Source organism: Poromitra crassiceps, assembly GCF_964638095.1.
Source record: "Poromitra crassiceps genome assembly, chromosome: 23".
Lineage (NCBI taxonomy): Eukaryota > Metazoa > Chordata > Actinopteri > Beryciformes > Melamphaidae > Poromitra > Poromitra crassiceps.
Genome location: NC_139639.1, coordinates 14,809,595 through 14,826,980, shown reverse-complemented (window position 1 = coordinate 14,826,980; position 17,386 = coordinate 14,809,595). Strand labels below are relative to the sequence as shown.

The 17,386-nt window shown below is 43.7% G+C and overlaps 1 protein-coding gene and 1 long non-coding RNA gene across 2 annotated transcripts; both read left to right on the top strand.

The window, feature by feature from the left end:
• Positions 1 to 137: 137 nt before the first annotated feature.
• ccdc39 (coiled-coil domain 39 molecular ruler complex subunit) lies at positions 138 to 13,261 on the top strand (the record flags this gene model as incomplete). Its single annotated transcript, XM_083658996.1, has 20 exons — positions 138 to 227; positions 369 to 488; positions 952 to 1,098; positions 1,586 to 1,744; positions 2,184 to 2,276; positions 2,401 to 2,529; positions 3,272 to 3,463; positions 4,014 to 4,117; positions 4,349 to 4,481; positions 4,948 to 5,142; positions 5,404 to 5,568; positions 6,404 to 6,541; positions 6,736 to 6,944; positions 7,510 to 7,633; positions 7,760 to 7,919; positions 8,488 to 8,594; positions 8,814 to 8,954; positions 9,822 to 10,001; positions 12,849 to 12,937; positions 13,081 to 13,261. 20 exons carry the CDS (start codon positions 138 to 140, stop codon positions 13,259 to 13,261), a joined length of 2,856 nt encoding a protein of 951 aa, XP_083515122.1.
• Positions 13,262 to 14,695: 1,434 nt separating this feature from the next.
• LOC310796897 lies at positions 14,696 to 16,143 on the top strand. The gene is made up of 4 exons (XR_014553698.1): positions 14,696 to 14,777; positions 15,396 to 15,512; positions 15,614 to 15,690; positions 15,846 to 16,143. It is a non-coding gene; the product is annotated as an uncharacterized lncRNA (long non-coding RNA).
• The last annotated feature ends 1,243 nt before the right edge of the window (positions 16,144 to 17,386 follow it).

Here is a 17,386-nt window from a genome sequence, read left to right as displayed (position 1 = left end):
AAGGGCAACTGATCAAACACGGCAGTGCCACTCACATTTTGAAAACTGATAGCTAGAATAGCCTACATCCAGCTGTATTTGATAACAGTGTAGTGAATTAGCTTGTGGTCTAGGCCACTTGTTTAGCGTGTAGGAACATGTCGAGCGCACTTTTAGCTGATTTAGGCTGGGGTGACGACCTTGCTATCCCCGTGGCCAATGCTGAAAACAAGGCGTTGCAAAATGAGGTGAGTGTCACTGTCTTTAGTTTATTATTAATCACAACATTGATACAATTATCGAGTCAAATAGTAGAACCTGTTAGACCCAGTAGGGTATGGTCCATGGTATGGTCTCAGTCCAAGTCATGCATTCTCCCCCATAAACAGATTTGTGAGAAGGAGAAGAAGAAGATGCAGCTGGAAAACAAACTTGAGGAATATAAGGACAACATTCACGCCTTGTCTGAACATTTCAAAAATGTTGCACAAGAGCTCTCACACACTCAGGTAAGATGGTTGTACTGTAGCAGACACATTGCCTTTAAGAATAGCCTACATTTAACTGGAATTCTGTTGCTAGGGAACAGTTTGAAATCTAGCTAGCTTATTTCCTCTCAGCTATTGTATCAGCAAACACTGCAACAGCTAGGGCACATTTAAAATGTTTATGTTGTCATTATAGACAGTTTCAACTTGACACGGTCTTATAGACCATTTCAACTTGACATCATAAAGTATATAATACAGGCACACATGTTTATACAACATAAACAGCATTTTATTATATCTGTCATATAACGGGTGCATGACTCTTTTCAGTGGTTAGTGTTTAAACCAGAATGATACTGCTGATGTTGCTGGGTTAAATTTTTCCTTTCCTTTCCTTTCCTTTCCTTTCCTTTCCTTTCCTTTCCTTTCCTTTCCTTTCCTTTCCTTTCCTTTCCTTTCCTTTCCTTTCCTTTCGGTATAGGCTCTGTGCAAGGCCAAGGAAAGGGAGATGGAGTCGGAGAAACACTTCCGAGCCCTTGCAGAGAGAGAGGACGGTCGCCTGCGGCAGGAGTTTGAAAAGCTGGAGAGTGAGCTTGGATTTCTCAGAGAGAAGAAGAACGCACAGGAGGTCCTTTTCGTCAACATTACATCGATCACAATTCTAAAATAAAACAACACACACACACACACACACACACACACACACACACACACACACACACACACACACACACACACACAACATGGAAAGGAGAGAAATTGACTTGCAGCCTGCTATTTATATGTTGATTGCATTGTCTTAGTTTGCTGTCTTGTCGTTTTTATCTCTTGTTGTGGTTTAGTGGTTTACTAGACAACCACAATGGACATAAGCCTTTCGGGCTTTATTGTGTCTTCATCCTCGGTGATTTATTTGTATGTAATGACTGCATTGTAGTGTTATGTTTTTTTAATCATCAAATAAAATAATTCATTCATGCATGTTACAAAGTAACCAAAAAATAATGAGATAACTACATGTCAACAAACATTACCATGTACTTACATCTTCATACAGACGATACAAAATTCTAACTTTGGTCAGAACTAAGTCCTACTTGTGTTCAAATCCTCAGAACAATGTCTTCAAGGCCAAACAGAAGCTGGAGGAGCTCAGGGACCAGCTGAACTGGGACCAGCAGACCCTGGATGCCTGGTTGGAGGAGTCGGCACACAAAGACGAGGACACCATGGCCATCGTCAAGTACGCCCAGCAAGATGAGCGCAGGATCAAGGTACGATGCAAAGGCCTGTTGTTCCACTGCTGTCCTGCCAGTGGCACTGCTGGGCTCATATGGAAGGGAAAATATAAAGAAAGACAATATAAATAGAAAATATAAAGAAAGCAGTTCAACATTGGGAAATGCTTATAGAAAAGTAATCTCTCAAGACAGATTTTTGATTTGCATGAAAGAAAGAAAAAATATTTTAAGCAATGGATTCCCAGATTGATAGAAAAGTGGTTTACAATCAATCAATAAGAAACAGCCAAACATTAGAAACAAGATTAGAAGTAACATACTGTCCATAATACAATCAAGTTTCACAGTTAATTGATGATAAATACCAGTCGCCTGTTCATTCCATGTACAGCAGTAGTTCTATACAAACCCAGTTGTTAAGTACTGTGGTGTCTTATGCAGCCAACAGCTTTTCTTATCTGTCCTGAAACAGTCGCTCACTGTGGCTATAGAGAAGAAGACGCTGGAGGCCAACCAAAAGCGCAAAGCACTGGACAACGAATTGACCGAGACAATATCAGCACAGGTACAATATCAGCAGCACTCTTTCATTCTCATTCTCATGGGAACTGTGATGATGGTAGAAAACAGAAGCGTTTCCCTTGCTGGTGTCTATGAGAATGGGGTTTCTTCTTCTGTGTCGTCCACAGATTGCTTTGGACAAGACTGCGGAGAACTTCCGGCAGGCCCACCTGGAGAGACAGGAGCTCATCCGCCAGTGGGAGAACACCATCGAGCAGATGAGGAGACGAGACGCTGACATGCAGCAGTGTGCGCTGGTAAATGTTACGTGGCCGCGTGTGGCCTTACACTACGACCAGCACGACCTGCTGGCACACAGCAAAGCATATTAATGCTGCGTTCAAGACAAGTCGGAGCTTGAAAGTTTCATCTCGAGATTTCCGACGTCATTCCATTGACGCTGTTTTTAACTCGGGGTTAAAAAAAACATACACAGCTAACGTTGCTAGCTCTATAGCTAAAAATATTGGCTACTTAATTTCATTGGTAAAATAGCTGTTAAATTCAACATGCTACTATAATCAGAGTGAAATATAAACAATATAAACACATTGCATAAAAATGCATTAAATTAGGTCAACAAACAATTTTATAATCCATTAGTATGGAGGCCACCATGTTTGATTACGGTCAACTTGCACAAACCGGAGCACTGAAATGATAGCCCAATTTCCAACCTGTAATTCCGACCTCGACAACTGTTCGATTAAAATTGTTTACAAATCGGTGCTAATTTCTTTCTGAGTTCCAAGGTGTCTTGAACGCAGCATAAGTCCTCATTGCAGGACAGAATTTGAACGCACGCAGAACAATGCACTCGTGTAACATCAACTTCCTTGTTATGCATAATTTTGACAATAGGCTGTCACTTCCAGTGAACTCTTTTACATAATTCCTCCTGTTAGTTCTTGATAATCAGATTAGTTAACAATATAGGTTCCACGATGATTGTAATAACAGGTATGTTGAATTTAAAGACACATTGTGTGATCCTTCCAGCAACTTGCCCAGGTCAACCAAGAAATCAGGCAAAGGAATGCCATGATTAAAGAGAAGCAGCAATTTCTGGAGAACGAGATAAAGAACAACCAGGAATACGAGAGTAAGATCGACATGGGCAACCGGCAGGTGGCAAAACTGCGGCAAGATCTGAAGGAGCAGGAGAGTAACCGCGGCAGGCTGCAGGATGAGGTCAGCATCTTTAAAGCAGCTGTCACTAACCACTAGAGAAATATTCACTGGAAGTTCTTCACTGGTTCTTCACTAAAGTTTTGTCAGGGAAGAATCCCATTGATAAAAATGGCCAATCGTGGGAACCTGTGTTCAAGAAACCACACCATGAATCTGAACCCTGATTTGCAATTTATAGTGTTGGGCAGTAACGTAGTTACAGTAACTTGGTTACTGTAATTGTATTACTTTTCACAGTAATTTGTAGTGTAAGGGATTACAATGAGATTACAGTTACTAATCCAAGTAACTTCAGGCTACTGCATTACTTTGTCCAGCACTGGCGCAAGGGGTAAAACGAAGTGTGGAGATAGGTCTGGCTCTGAGAATGTAACTAATTACTTTTTATACCAAGTAATAAGTAAAGTGATTGTATTACTTTTTAAAGGAGTAATAAGTAATACGTGATTTAATACACTTCCCGAGTAACTTGCCCTGCGCTGGCAATTTCGCTTATTGATCTCTGTGTTGTAAGGGTGAACGTGTCTGATTGATGTTCATGTCTTTGCAGTTGGACAGTCTCAAGGGCACAGTGGACAGAACCGCCACCGACGTGGAGTCTGTGAGATCCCACATAGCCAGCATCAAGAAGGACGCCCAGGACAAAACTGAAAAGTCTGTGAAACCTGTTCAGTTGTTGTTCATCAACAGCAGTAGTTAATCTACTCTGGTGCTTTTATCACAAGCTGTGCGTGTGTGTGTGTGTGTGTGTGTGTGTGTGTGTGTGCGTGTGTGTGTGTGTGTGTGTGTGTGTGTGCGTGTGTGTGTGTGTGTGTGTGTGTGTGTGTGTGTGTGTGTGTGTGTGTGCGCACACGTGTGCGTCGTGTATCAATCTGTGTGTTGTAGACTGAGTGAGGCCAGGCTCCACAATGCGGCACTGGAGGATAAGCTGAAGGCAGTGACACAGACGGCCCTCACGGTGGAGGAGAGAGCCAGCCAGATGGACCAGCTGCTCAAGGACGAGGAACAGACCATCAAAGTGAGCAGCCTCACACTCCACCGTGTTAACAGCATGAAATGTTTGCCTTTTGTTCAGCACTTTTCTGTACACTTGTCAAGTTTACCTTTGTTATTTTCAGTTTTTCATCTCAGATTTTTTTCTTTCATCTCAGCACACTTTCACTATTATTTTCGATGTTGCTTCTAGCTTGTGTACACAGTATCAAAACATATCAAAGATGTTGGGCAACTTTTCACATTGGTGGCCTCAAATGACAGTGAGGGGGGCAACTGTTTGAATTAAGAAGACTTCAGAACATGTAAGGTGAAGTCAGTAAACCAAGAAACTGGATTGAAGGGAAGAACACAGACAAACTATATTGAATCGACCGCATCAAACCTTTGTGTGGGGTGACTTGTGGTCACTTGTATGGAATATGAGAGCACATTGCTTTATGCTGTCATGTATACTCTATATCCCTGTTTTGCCCTTTGCTGTGCACTAGGAGTTGGATTTCCAGCTGCAAGGCCACAGGGAGGCACTGTTTCGTCAGAAACAAGACCTTCAGGCCCTCAGGATGAAAGAGAAGGATTCCCTCGCCCAGCTTTCGGGGAGCAAGGTCGCCATCTCCAGCCTGGACAGCCACCTCAGCAAGCTGGACCAGAACGCAGCCAATCAGCAGGAGATCATGTTCAACCAGGCATGGCTTACCTCATTGGCTCTCTACGTGGGGTCCGGGGACCACCGGGGGTCCTTGAGGGGATTCCAGGGGGTCCCCAGCAACTTTCTGAATTGTTAAACTTCTCCATTATTTAATTTACTATAGGTTAACATGCTTCCAGAATTTGCTCCAGTTGTTCCATGTCAGGCTGCACACATGGCTCACACATAGCTTCTGCAGTGCCACAACATATTGCCAATGCCAGGTGTCACTTGTCATCCTCTTCTCTCCTTAACGTAGGACTTTCAGATCCTGCAGCTGGAGAGCAAACTGGCTCGGCTGCAAGGTGAGGTCAACCCAGAGGAGAAGCAGATGTTAGAGCAGAAGATGACTGAGCTGACCAATGTCCTAGAGGAGAAGAAGAAGACGGCCAGCATGCTCACCATCCAGCTCAAGCAGCTCGAGGTCAGCCTGTCTGCTCATTACAGCACTGTGGTGTCCAGAGCCAAGCAGGAAGTGACGTTCACTTTGCCTCTCTAGTTCATTGGTGAAGCAGTTCCTCCTTTGTCTGAGCAAGGATGTAGATTCAGGTTAACCAGGCAACACTTCACTGCTCTCTGCCTGTGAGCTGTCAAACTTCACCACGGTTTACAGCACTTGAGAAAATAACTTTGCCAGTTGTGCTATTATTGTGAGAGGTTAAGATAAATCTAAATCTAATCATCTTCACACCATAACTGTGTTTGTTGTTGTTGTTGTTGTTTGGGGGGGGGGGGCATTTTTGCCTTTATTGGATAGGACAGTAGATAGACAGGAAAGGTGGGGGCAAGAGAGGGAATGACATGTGGCAAAGGACCACCGGTCGGATTCGAACCCGGGTTGGTCACATGAAGGACTAAGGCTTTAGTGGTACTACCAGGTGAGGCCCCATAACTGTGAATTTTAACAGAATTCCCACAATCATCTTCTTGCACTAAGAAATGATAACTCCATCTACTCTGTCTTTGACTGTCAACACCTGAGGAAGAATCAATTTTGTTCTTTCCCTTTCTTTTTTCTTTTTTTATGTATACTATTGGAAGTACATATCTATCAAAATGTATGACATTTCGGTCACAATTCACAACCCTTTCTGACATGAATCATGGCTGATATTAGCATTTTCACTCTGTGTGTGTGTGTGTGTGTGTGTGTGTGTGTGTGTGTGTGTGTGTGTGTGTGTGTGTGTGTGTGTGTGTGTGTGTGTGTGTGTGTGTGTGTGTGTGTGTGTGTGTGTGTGGGGTGTCTCTCCCTCTGACAGGATGATATCCGCTGTGTGAAGAAAGAGACAGAGAGGAGCGGAGCACAGAAGACAGATCTGACCACCAAGATAGAGGAGCTCCAACTGTTCAATGACACCACAGAAAAGGAGCTGAAGAAGCTCAGTCTCAAGAAACAGGTGATTAACAGTTGTTACAGCCAGGTATCTGCAATTCACTTGAACTGCTTATAGTGGCTGAAGGACTTCCTCTCCTCGGATAAGTAGGAGATATGACATAAGTGTTGCTTTTATTGAGATGGGACCAGTCATTGTTGCTTGATTTGAAGCGGTGTCTCACTTTAGAAGAACATCTTCATTTTGTTCCTCATCAGGACACCATGGTGGAGGACAAACTCTTGAAGCTGGAGGTGAAGCGCTTGAGGGATCTGCTGTACAACAAGGCGGACAGCGTGCTGTCCCTGGAGAGGAGGAAGCTGGAGCTGCAGACGGCCATGAGGGAGAGGGAGGAGGAGATCAAGGTCCACAGAGAAATGTTCGGCAAGCAGGTCAAGATCAGTGAGCAGGAGAGACAGGTGCTCAGGTAAAAAACCTCCTGGTGTGACAGCCTGTGTCACAAATCACAACTTATTCACTGAGGCTTGGGTCCACATTTAGTACTTTCTTTTTTATCAAGTTTTTTCAGATTTGCCCACCATTTTTCTCTCCAATTGTACTCATCCAATTCCCTGTCCCTCCCTGTCCCTGTTGCTCCACCCCCTCTGCCGACCTGGGGAGAGTCGTAGACGAGCACATGCTTCCTCCAATACATGTGCAGTCGCCAGCCACTTATTTTTACCTGACAGCGAGGAGTTTCACTGGCAGGATGTAGCACATGGAACAGATGCCCCAACTGACCAGAGGAGGTGCTAGTGCAGTGATTTGGACATATACCCTTAATCCTTAATCCCATCCACAGACACAGCCAATTGTGCCTGTGTGGACGCCCGACCAAGCCGGAAGTAACACGGGGGCTCGAACCTACGACCCTGGTGTTGGTAGGCAGAGAATCTACCGCTACATGACCCAGACGCCCGATATTCAGTACTTTCAAATCCATATCAGATAATTGTAAGGATTGCATAATTTAGCCACTCATTCCGTTCCAGCGCCGAGCTGCATGAGAGGCTGTCCAAGATCGACATGATGAGGAAGCGATACGAGATCTTGACTATTTCAATGGCTGCTCCCGAGGGGGAAGAGGAGAAATCGCAGGCTTACTATATCATAAAGGTGAAAGGTCCTCTCAAACACATCGTCACACCACACACAGAGTTTGTTGGAGCAGGAGCTGGTTAATTTCTGCTCATCCGATGTACACGAGCGCTTTGAATCACCGAGGTGTGGCTTTTTCCCTAGGCTGCCCAAGAGAAAGAGGAGCTCAAGCGGAAGGGAGACGATCTGGATGCCAAAATCCGCAAGATGGAGATGGAAAACCGAGCGCTTGAGAACACCATTCAATTAGTCAATGACTGCAACTCCATGTATCGTAAATCCCTCAACAAAGTGGACAAATCCAGTATGTACAGTGTTAGGAAATAGAGTCATAGAAAATAACCCAGTACCCATCACAGGGTTCCCACGATCATGAAATTCCTGGAAAAGTTATGAAATGAGAGAAAAAAAAGGCCTGGAAATGGTTTGGAATTAACCGAATGTTTTGGAAAAGTTTTGAATATACCTATTGAATATAACTATTTTAAACTACATGAATACAGTCATGGAAACGGGGTAAACTATTGTGGAAAAGTTTTGAAAATTCATTGGGAAAAATGTTTGGGAACCTTGCCTGGGTCCAGACCTTCGAATCCGCCCACTCCAGTTTTGGCTGCTTGGAAATGGAGTGTAACGAGTTGACAATTCAGTCTGTTATCAGGCTAAAGGGAACCCTGTTATCAGCACAGATCTCTTATCAACAGGAAGATTTTATGTTATATCAGCTATTTAGCCGTCCATCAAATCATCCTCTGGTCATTCACTCACTCACTCATCCATCTATTTTGAAAGAAAACATAAACCCCCAAATGGGAGCAGAGGTATGAAACACCTCAGTCTTCATGTGTTAGTTATGTCCACTTGTGTTTTAGGTGCAGAGTACCAGGGGAAACTGAAACTGGAAGAGCAGAAGAGGGCAGCTGAAGAAAAGCACAAGTACAAGAAAAGACAGATCCGAGAGCTGCAAGAAGACATGCAGGTTATTTCTATTCACAGACTATCTCTAAACAACATGCCTACAAATTAAATCAATCTTCACTACTTTTATTTTATACATTTTATTTATTTGAATTCCCCCTTTTTTCGATTTACTCATCCCCCCCCCCCCCCCCCCCAAGACATTATCTCGCTGCCTCTCTGTAGTAGGTCAAAACAAACTTGCTCAACAGCTCTGCTCTGCTCTCTTCTCCATTTCCAGGGCATGAACAATACCCTGCACAGTCTTCTGCAAGAGGAGCAGGTGCAGAGTGAGAAAACGGAGCAGACTCAGTCACTCATCATCCAACTAAACAAAGAGTTGGCTTCCCAGAAGGAGAAGCTTGACAGAGCCACAAAACAGGTTTGATGTGCAGCATGCCACTGTAATAGCCTTCCACAGTACTGGAATGGTGTCATATTTAACTAGCTTGGATATCCACCAGATTTTCTTTTGTTTTATTTAGCACAGCCCAGTATACAGTACAGTATTCGCTGGCAGTGGCTGCTAAATAAACCGCTCTCAGTGCTCCAGGAAGAATGTTGCGTGTGTTATGTGAATACAAACATTTATTAGCATTGGGTTTCTGGGTAGTGTAGAGGTAAACGACCTGGGTTCAATACCCGGCAGCGGTACCGTGGGGTTTGAGTTCGGGTTGCTGCACTAGCGCCTCCCCTGGTAGGTTGGGCGGCACCAGTTCGGGGGGGAGGGCAACTGGGGCGAATAGCGTGATCCTCCCATGCGCTACGTCAGGTGAAAAGAAACGGCTGGCGACTGCACATGTATCGGAGGAAGCATGTGCTAGTCTACGGCTCTCCGCAGAGGGGTTGGAGCAAATTTATTTATCAGAACTTATCATTTAGGGCAGTGGTGGCCTAAAGGTTAGAGAAGCGAGCTTGTGACCAGAAGGTCGTCGGTTCAATCCCCAGGACCGGCAGGATAAATCTGGGTGGGGAAAGCGAAAAGGCTGCGCTTGCCCTTCCCTCATTACCACCACTGAGGTGCCCTCGAGCAAAGCCCTTAACCCCAACCGCTCCAGTGGAGCTGATCAGTGGCCAGCAGATGAGACTGTGGTTGTACTGGTCAGCTTCCAGGTATGAATGTGTGTGTGAATGTGAACAGGGCGCTCCTGAAAAAGAGATGAATGTTCTCAGTAAGACCCCCCCTGTATAAATAAAGGTAAAAAACATTTTTTTTTTTATATTTTTCAACTACCTTGCTGTTTGCCAGTGCTCCAAGCTGACCAAAGAGATCCGCTCGGTGAATAAGACCAGGGCGGAGACGTTTGAGGAGAGAGACATTAAGCTGAGGGAGATGAAGGAGTTCAACAAGTCTGTCAACCGGATGCTGCTTGAGGCCATGGAGGACAGCCCTGACCTCAGATCAGCGCTTGAGAAACACTTCCTGCTGGTACAACTCACTGTGTTTTTTTATATTCTGAACACCAACATAACCAATTATTCATGAGATGAGGCCATGCCATACTGTAATTTATAATCAACTTTTATTGGCAGGCGCATATTCCATAGAAAACGCATACACACAATTAACAAAGGAAACAAGAAAACACATAAGAGAGCACTAGATAATTATAATTGATATCTAATTATAGATTGGTAAGAGTCGGGCATGATGTGTGGATGGAGTAATACACCATTGTAATAGACAAGAATGGAAATGTTCAATACATCTTTTATTTTTGGGCGTCCAGGTAGTGCAGTGGTAGATTCCCTGCCTACCAATATTAGCATCATGGGTTGGATCCTCCGTGCTCGGGCGTCTATACAGCGTCAATTAGCCGTGTCTGCGGGTGGGAAGCCATTGCGGTATGTTTCCTGGTCGCTGCACTACTAGTCTAGTGCCTCCTCTGGTCGGTCGGGGCACCTGTTCGGGGGAGAGAGGAGCTGGGGGGTAATAGTGCTACGTCCTGCCAGGGAAACTCCTCACTGTCAGGTGAAAAGAAGCGACTACAGATGTATCAGAGGAAGAATGTGCTAGTCAACTCTCCCCAGATTGGCAGAGGGGGTGGAGCAATGACCGGGACAGGGAATTGGCCAAGTACAATTTTATTTTTATTTTTAATTATTATATTCTAATGATGTAATTCTTGAGCTGATTTTCCCACCTACCACCACAAATACATTCGGATTCTGTGGGAAACACTAGCCGTTTTCCCACATGCGCTTTTTCCCGCTAAATGACCGGAACGTGGTCTAATGCCTTCATGTGTGAAAGTTGTTTTCCGCTATAAGAGCGACCCCGTCATCGCGGACATTTCACCAGTTTCGAGCCAGTCAGAAGAGCGGTATGCGCGATCAGGGACACAAGTGTGAAACGTGTCAAGTCATTTGCCGCGACACCGGTCCTTCTCATGGGCGAGGTGTACACACGTTGCTTAATGTTCCAGCGGGCATAATCTAATCATTCGCGCACATTAAAGCAAACTGGCGAAATGATCTTGTGATAATAAGAGCGGTATGTCAGCTTCATGTGTGGGCGTGCCGATTTCCCCCTCTCCCCTCTCTGCTGCCTGCTCGCTCTCTGGCCAGTCCTTCAGTCCTCCTCCTTCAGTCAGCAGCCCGACAGGGACACAGACAGCTCTGAGAGTCTTGCAAGCCGCCCAACGCTTGTAGAGAAAGCAAATGCACGAAGCGAAATGTGGAAGTATTTTGCTTACGTTGCCGACAGCGAAGGCAAGCCCGGACACATCAAACGAAGCCAGTCTGTAAAAAGTGCTTCAACGCGACGCAGGTGAACGGATAAACATCAAACCAGCCAGGCTATTTCTCTCAGACAGGGATCCGAACTTCTTCAAATATTTCAGTTCAAAGACTGGTTAGCGAATGTGAATGATACAACATACATGCCCTCTTAACACATTCAGTGCCACAGCGCTTCAGTAAAATTGTCTGGAGCCTGTGCCAGATTCACTTCCATTCAGTTGAAAACAGCTATAGAATTTTTTCTATTATGGCTATACTAACGGGGCTGGACTTTAATGAAAGATTGAACACTTCCTGATCCTGAAATTTTGTTTCTAGACAGTTCCATTATGAAATTACAGCCTCTCAAAAAAGTGCACTTTCAAGGGTTTTCTGTCGTTTTTTTTTTCTTTCCAAGATATAGCCCCTTTTATGAATACCTTTTGCACTCTAATTTCGAGCACATTCACTGACTCTGGCTGGTGTTTTCTGATGTGGTGGCGTGTGGTGTGGTTTCTGTGCAGCCACACACCCCTCTTCCCCCCCCCCCCCCCCCCCCCCCCCCTCTCCACCTCTGAGCTGCGGGCTCCTCCCACACGCACAGAGTTTGCTTTCTCGACTCGTTTTTGCCCCGGACAGATCCCAGCTTTGCTGCGCGCATCATTTCCTTGATGGGCATCAAGGAAATGATGCGCGCTGGCAAACGCGACTGAACGAAAAGGCTTGGCCCGTTCGGCTTCGGATCGTGTGGAGATAGATAGAAGCATAAGAGCTCAGTTGTGAGCGCGGATGCAGCCGAGCCCACTCTCGCTGTAGACGGAGCAATATATACGGCTCTAGCAGAAAGCATGCATCGGTTTCCACGGCTTTCTCCGCTGTCTCCTGTACAAAGTAAAGGATCTGAGGTGGGTGGAGCAGCTCCTGTGACGATGTTTAAGGTGGCGCCGTGTGATCCCTTGAAGGGATTCATGCTCACTGGCTGGGTACGACCTTAAACAGCAGAATTATGGAATAATATGAATTATGATTTTAGGACGTCCACAGACGTCCTTGGCACTGAACGTTACTTTTTTTTAGGACGTGCACAGACGTCCTTGGCACTGAATGTGTTAAGACAAACGAGTGTGATTTATTGTGTGACAAGCAAACTTATTTCACCATCGGAGTTTTGCCGACACGTCACTCCCCACCCGCTCTGCAGTGCCGCCCCGCCCCCCAACATACAGGCAATTTCGCTGCTATATTCCCACATGCGAGCGCCCAGGTGTGAAGGGAAATTCCGGGAAATGTCCGATATTGACTTACAGGTAATTTTCCGGTACGCATGTGGGAAAACGGCTACTGTCACACATCAATATTTAACTTGTCATGTGGTGACAGATATGCCTTTATCAAGTCTTATAAGGCTTTTAACGCAACAGTCCGAAGTATCCATCTTGTAATTCCTCTGTAGAAAATTTGTTGCTGTGCTTTCAGAAAGATCGAGTGAAAATAAAAACGGTTTCCATTGACAAAAATGTTGTCGTTCTGATGTTTGCTCTGCCATTTCTTGCAGGCCAACCTGCCTCTTCCGTCTCCTGCTTCCACTCCAGCCAGCCGCCAGAGCTCCAAGACAAACTCCCCCCGCAGCTCCGCCTCTCACAGGTTAGACTCCCCCCACAGCTCCGCCTCTCACAGGTGACTCCAGCTCTCCACTGTGCATCACATCTCCCCATCTAATTAGAGATTTTAGTATGTTGCTGTTCTGTGTCAGTGTGTGTATCAAGGTGTTGTCCTCTGTGCTGTAGGTCAGCTGGGTCTTCAGCCAGCAGCAGCCCCAGGCTCTCTGTAGTTCAGTCCACATCCAGGAGTGTGGATCTGGGTCTGGGTCTCACTGTCACCTCCCCTCCTCGGACCACTTCTCCGCGCCTGACCAGCCCCGCCAGCAGCAGCGGCAGCAGCAGTCGCAGCCGGGTCAAAAGCCCTTAGCACGCTAAGCTTCCATCTAACGGCTACCTCACAACATTCACTTGTTGTCTTTGTAAATACCTCTGGCATCAGGAGAGGAAGTGTTGTTGTTCAGGGAACTGAGAAATGGCGTTTCATTGCATGTGAGTGAGGCCATTCAAAAAAACGTGTTGTATTTTTAAGGAGTTTTGCTCTGGATAACTTATGTCATAACTTGTGTCGTAATGTATTTTGATGTGATTTTCTTTTTAAGTAAATTATTCACAAATGGAGTTGTATGTTGACTTTGTTCATGTTCCACTGTGTTTATTTTAAGTTGAATACCCTTTAATGCATTAAAGTATGATTTCATCAATCCTAAACAACATAAACATAAATTGAGGCCATAACAGTAATGACCCACTTTTGATCCCACTGGGAAATGTTTACCATAGTATTTTCATTCTTTAGACAGACATACTGTAGGTGTGATGGATGCAAAAGCAATGTGGAAAAGGATTATTATTATCGTTATTATATATATATATATATATATATATATATATACAAAGACAAATACTATGGACAAATAACAATTAAATTGGTAAATTGTTGCTGTGGCTGGTCTGCTTTCCTTCTACATGAGACTTGAAGAAAAAAGATTTCGCACACTGCTCTTGCTCAGCATCACCATTTATTGATCATCACAACGTTTCGGTGCCCCTGGACCTTCGTCAAGACGTGTAAAGTGTAAAACACTTGACGTGATGCTGAGCAGGAGCAGTGTGCGGAATATTCTTTCTTCAAGACTCAAGTGGTACTTTCCAACGCACCTGCACCAGAGAGAATTGGATGTGCGAATATCTCCTTTGAAAAGATGAGATGACACACCATCATTCTCTGGATTCCTTTCTATTTCAATGAACTATTTGGCTGGGAAAGACTTTAGCTAATAGCTGTTCAACTTTGCCATCCAACAACAAATGTGGTCAATTCATGAAAAAAGACAAAAAAAACTTGGAGGGGGTTCACCTGGTAGAACGCGTACCACTAATAAGGCTTAAGTCCTTCACATGGCCGACCGGGGTTCGAATCCGAACTGTGGTCCTTTCCACATGTCATACCCTCTCTCTCTCCCCACCTTTCCTGTCAATACTGTCCTATCCAATAAAGGCAAAAAATATAATCATAAAAGATTTTTTTAGGAACTTATCCAACAACAAAAGTGTCACTATCGCACTCGGGGAAATTTGGCTGTAGCCAGGTAGGATGAAAGGAAGGTTATTTCCTCATATTTCATTGAACACATAGAACAGTGGAACAGATTTGCTTTGACCTTTTTTTCCCTTGCTCCTCCAGGCACTTCTCAGGGACCGCCCAATTCTTTCTGCACCAACAGCCTTTGAGTAAGGGCGTCACTTCCTCCTTCCTCCAGGACAATAGCAGGCAGACAAGAGAACGGGAGGAAAACCTTCCCAGTCCCTCTCAGAGCGAACCTCTAGCATGCTGCTGCTGCTCCTGTGTGCTGCCTGTCTGGCCTCGGCTGCTGGGCAATCAAGTAAGGAACAATGACACCACCTTGATTTCTTTACTTTTTTCATTGGAATCATCTACACAGGGTTCCCACGGCTCCTCGAAATACTTGAGTTTGTGAATTTTAGAGGAAAAATCAAGGCCTTGAAGGCTTTTGAAAACAGACATAAATAGACATGGGTCTTGAAAGTGCTTGAATTGATATATTTTGTGCAAGAATAGAAATTAAAGTTCTTTAGCTATTTGGTTGTTTTTTTTGTTACATCTAACACAGCACAGTTGAGAAGTGTTCACACATTCAAGCCTCTGTGAGGAGGCTGTGAGCCTGCTAGTTCTCATTATAAAAAAAATCTGTGTTGTAACAGTATAATTAACCTTGATCTGTGTTCTCAAACTATGTCGTGTTGGGTCCTTGAATTTGATGGAATTGGTTCTGGAAAGTCCTTGACTTTGATCTTTAAGAAGGTGTGGGAACCCCGTCATTCACCACAAGAGCTTTGACTTGTTTTTGTTTGATTTGGTTTGTAATTGCTATTCCATACAGCTGAAAGACTGGCTTACAGTGAGTGAAATAAATGAATGGATGAGTTTACTGTTTATTGGACTTGAAATCTGGTAAAGTTGAGTTCAAATGTTTCCCCAGCAACACATGGCTCCAGTACCATGGAGACGTCAACCATGACAACTACTCCCGACTCACAGTCAACTATGGCAACTGCTGCTCCCATCTCTGCTCCAGCCACTGGGTCAGCAGAGAGCGGTGAATGCATTTCATAAGGCTTTCCAACACATTAGAATCTGCTATCAACTCTAAAACCATGTCAAAGATATTAAATTCATTCACTTTCTTATTCTTCACAGTTGTGGCAATCCTTCACATAGCTGTCCAGTCTTCTCGTGAGCTAAACGCAACGACAATGGCTCCAGTCTTGAACTGGGTAATTCCCTTTGTTTACTATCTTTGCTAAATGATTTTCTTATCTACAGGACATATATCTGCACAATACATCTTTCTTTATCATGATGATTTTCTGTTTAGTCGACCAGAAAGTGAATACATCGAGTTTTGAGATGATACACTTCTTTCTTTCAGCTCTCTGAGATTGTCCAGCAGAACCAATCCATCGAGAACTTAAGCCTCACAGTGAAGAACATCACCAAGGTCTGAAACCTTTCTCACCACACCACTTCATACAAGTTTTTACTAACTTGTTCTGAAAGACTTGTGAGCTGGAATGAGGAAGCTTGTGAAATTGATTGTACTGAGAGGAGAGTCAACAGTTTCGGTGACATTTCCTTTGTCTAATTTGACTTTTGGACAGGGGAGACGCCACTGAAACTCCACACTGCATGTGTATTTTCACATTTGCTGGTGATTCTTCTCTCTTTGAACCCCCAGGAACTGTTAATAAATTCTATGGTACCTGGTACCATTTGATACTGGGGTTTTTTTTTTGGGGGGGGGGGGGGGGGGGGTGTCTGAAGGTATTAGAGGCTTGAACGTGTTAGTCTCACAATAACGACTCTGGGCTTATTTATGGGCATTTTATTTGAGGAAAGCAACTGAGCATTGTTTGATTTGATAAAGGACACCAGGTGCCATGTGGAAATGTTCAACAGAAACTAATTTATGGTATTATGGTGTACTGAAGAAAATAGAGACACATGTGAAATTTGAAGTTAAATGGTTAAGTGGTTAATTGAAGTTAATTGGTATCAAAGCATTTTTAACCACACCCAGCCTCATAGCCATGCCAAGCTGCACCACATCCCATATGCTGTTGATTTCTGAAATGAACCCTAACACCCCACAGAGATACTGAAGGGAACTGTTTTAGGTTTATTTTATTTTTATTTTATTTTATAATATTGCTGACTCAAAGCACTTTTCAATGGGAATTAATGATGTGCTGCAATGTAAACTTGAAGGCTGACTGACATTCTGTCATTTGCCAGTTGTGCAATTTAGTTTTTAATTTAAGGAACAAGGCAGTGGTGTTTTGCATCAAATTGCATGCTAGGTATTATTTATAGATATTTTTACATTTTCATTTGAATAGAATTAAGTGTTTGTGTAGATTCCACGATGAAAAACAAATAATTGCCTAATTTTGCAAGAGTAAAAAAAGAATAGAAAAGTAAACTTATTACTATATTTGCATTATTGATATATTTGGTTGCAATGTAATCACCTTATTATATCCAACATGGATATACATGTCATGACACATGTTGTCATACATACATGACAACATTACTGAGTGACAAATCAACTTTTTCTATTAAATGTATGTATGTATGTATGTATGTATGTATGTATGTATGTATGCATGTATGCATGTATGCATGTATGAGCCCTTTGGAGTAATTTTTGAAAGGATTTGGACCTATTGTAATTGTAAGATTATGCATAATGTAGATGTAAAATTTACTGTACACTACTTTATACTTATATACGAATTTTATATGCTAAAGTTAGTTCCAATAAGTGTATTAATTCTGAAATTCTGCTCACAATATCTGATTTCATCTTGACGTGAATGTTGAATGATAATATACGTTCAGTGTCTCAATAAAATCATATTTGTAATAAAATACAGTGGTGTCAGGTTGAGCACACACACTCCAAGAACC